At 39.2% G+C, this 1905-nt stretch overlaps 1 protein-coding gene across 1 annotated transcript in view; it reads right to left on the reverse strand.

Annotated features, from left to right (window-relative positions):
- LOC104492041 (solute carrier family 2, facilitated glucose transporter member 11-like) overlaps nt 1–1905 on the reverse strand; it is a 10145-nt gene that overhangs the window by 6447 nt on the left and 1793 nt on the right. The window contains exons 3-4 of the mRNA XM_010134543.1: nt 1249–1409; nt 544–668 (exon numbers count right to left, since the gene is read on the reverse strand). Of these exons, the coding sequence (XP_010132845.1) occupies nt 544–668; nt 1249–1409 (286 nt within the window). The remainder of the gene's footprint in view (nt 1–543; nt 669–1248; nt 1410–1905) is intronic.

Here is a 1905-nt window from a genome sequence, read left to right on the forward strand (position 1 = left end):
TGTAGGGAACAAATACAAGACATGCTGATATCAGCACAGGATGTTTTTGCTGCAATCTCCCTGCCAGGAGTGATTTTGTTTGATTATGCCCAGCTTTTTGTACTAGCCTAAAGGATTTGCTGCTTTGAAACAGGCTGAATACGCTTGTAGAACATGGCTGAAATATGTTCAGAGTCAAAATTAAATGGCCATGGCATTGAACATCCTGGTTCTCTGGAGCCTTATAGGAATACTAGCTTTAAACCATATACCATATCATTTCCAGTACTGTTGACCAAAATTAAGACTATATTATAAATATATTTCCATCAGAAAAAAACCCTTGTTTTGTATTGTATCAAAGCACTCCTGACAGCTCTAAATATTTTTTCACTTGGGATTTCATTTAGTATCAGTGAAATTAGTAGTAATTTTGCTTTTTATTGCTGGATGTTAGAGGAGATCTTCTGACAAGGGATTGCTGAGTTTAGCATTTATTATTTACTTTGAATAAAGATGTAAAATTTTGGGAGAGCCTGCTGACCCATGGGGGAAATTCCTTACCTGCACTTATGCCACACATGAAGCGTCCAATTAGAATCATCTCAAAGGACTGGGCTATTTTACTGCAGCCCATGATAGATGCTGCCGCTATCATGAGCAGATTGTTGCACAAGAGACATTTCTTTCTGTAAGTGCAAGAAAGTAAAAAAGAATTTTTGTAAATTAGAAGGGATGTTGGATGTCCTGGGTGAAATTGTCTTGCTAGTTCTGTGAAATTATACAATTTTACAAGGGCAAAAGAAGCCCTTCCCCGCTGTTGGCACTGGATACTCTGGACTCACATTGTGCCTTGGCTCACATCTGACCTGGGAGCTTGGAAAGACCTCTGGGTTTTGTAAAGGAGAATAGTCTTATAGCTTTTCTGCACTTGAAAAAAATGTCATGAAACACATTGATGTAGCACTTAGGAGCATCTCAATGCTGCTGTGTTTTGAGTAGCCCCTCCAAGAAACACACTTTGTCTTTTCTCCTTGCCAAGACTAACCCAACCTGAGTAACTGTGTCTGGTGTGACAGGCTGGCTGCACAGTTCATTAGTCTTTGCTACAGGACAAGGGCAAGAAACAGCAAAATCTGTTGATGCCACTGATAAGCTGGCTGTATTACAGCCATGACTAAGCTTAAGAGTCCATCTCACTTTTAAAACCTCAACTGTCAATTTCTTAAGCTAAGATTCAGTTGACAAATGGTCTTTAGACATACATACTTGCCGTACTTGACAGTCAGGTATCTACTTCCTGAAGAACCCAAGAGACCTCCTATACCAAAGATGGACACAGTGATAGACCATAGGAACAAGAGGTTATCCTGATGGATGGGGTAGCCATATCGCTCCAGCCAAGTTTCATTAATGAAAGCCTTAACATGCTGAGACAGAAAAAAGAATTTTCATTAACAGTAACTGTGACTCCAGTGCACGTATTTTGTTGTATTTAGAATGCAATTCTGTTGCTTCAGCCAAATTCGGTATTTCTCTCTCTGAAAATGTGCACTAGCTAATAGACATAGTGTATTAGAGTACGGTATGTTCGTTTTACTGTTAACAGGAATTCATTCTTTGTTTTTTCATCCTTGAAATACAAGGAACTGAGGCACAGACTTGTAGTGAAGAATAGTGCCAAATGAGACTGCTGGAGTAGGCACATGAGCTGTAGGTTTATAGGGAGGCAGATGCCACCCCTGACAGTGTGCATCTTCTGAAGAACAGTTTTATCAACAACTTGATATTCTCTCTTTTTACTTCTATTTTCAATGCTTTGACATGTTTTGCTTTACATGATAACATAGTAATGGGAAACAATAGTGAAGGGAGAATAGTGTAATTAAATCGTTTCCTAATGCCAGAAAGGCGCATCCTCAAGCA

The sequence above is a fragment of the Buceros rhinoceros genome, unplaced genomic scaffold (assembly GCF_000710305.1).
Source record: "Buceros rhinoceros silvestris isolate BGI_N320 unplaced genomic scaffold, ASM71030v1 scaffold8904, whole genome shotgun sequence".
In the NCBI taxonomy this organism is placed as follows: Eukaryota; Metazoa; Chordata; class Aves; order Bucerotiformes; family Bucerotidae; genus Buceros; species Buceros rhinoceros.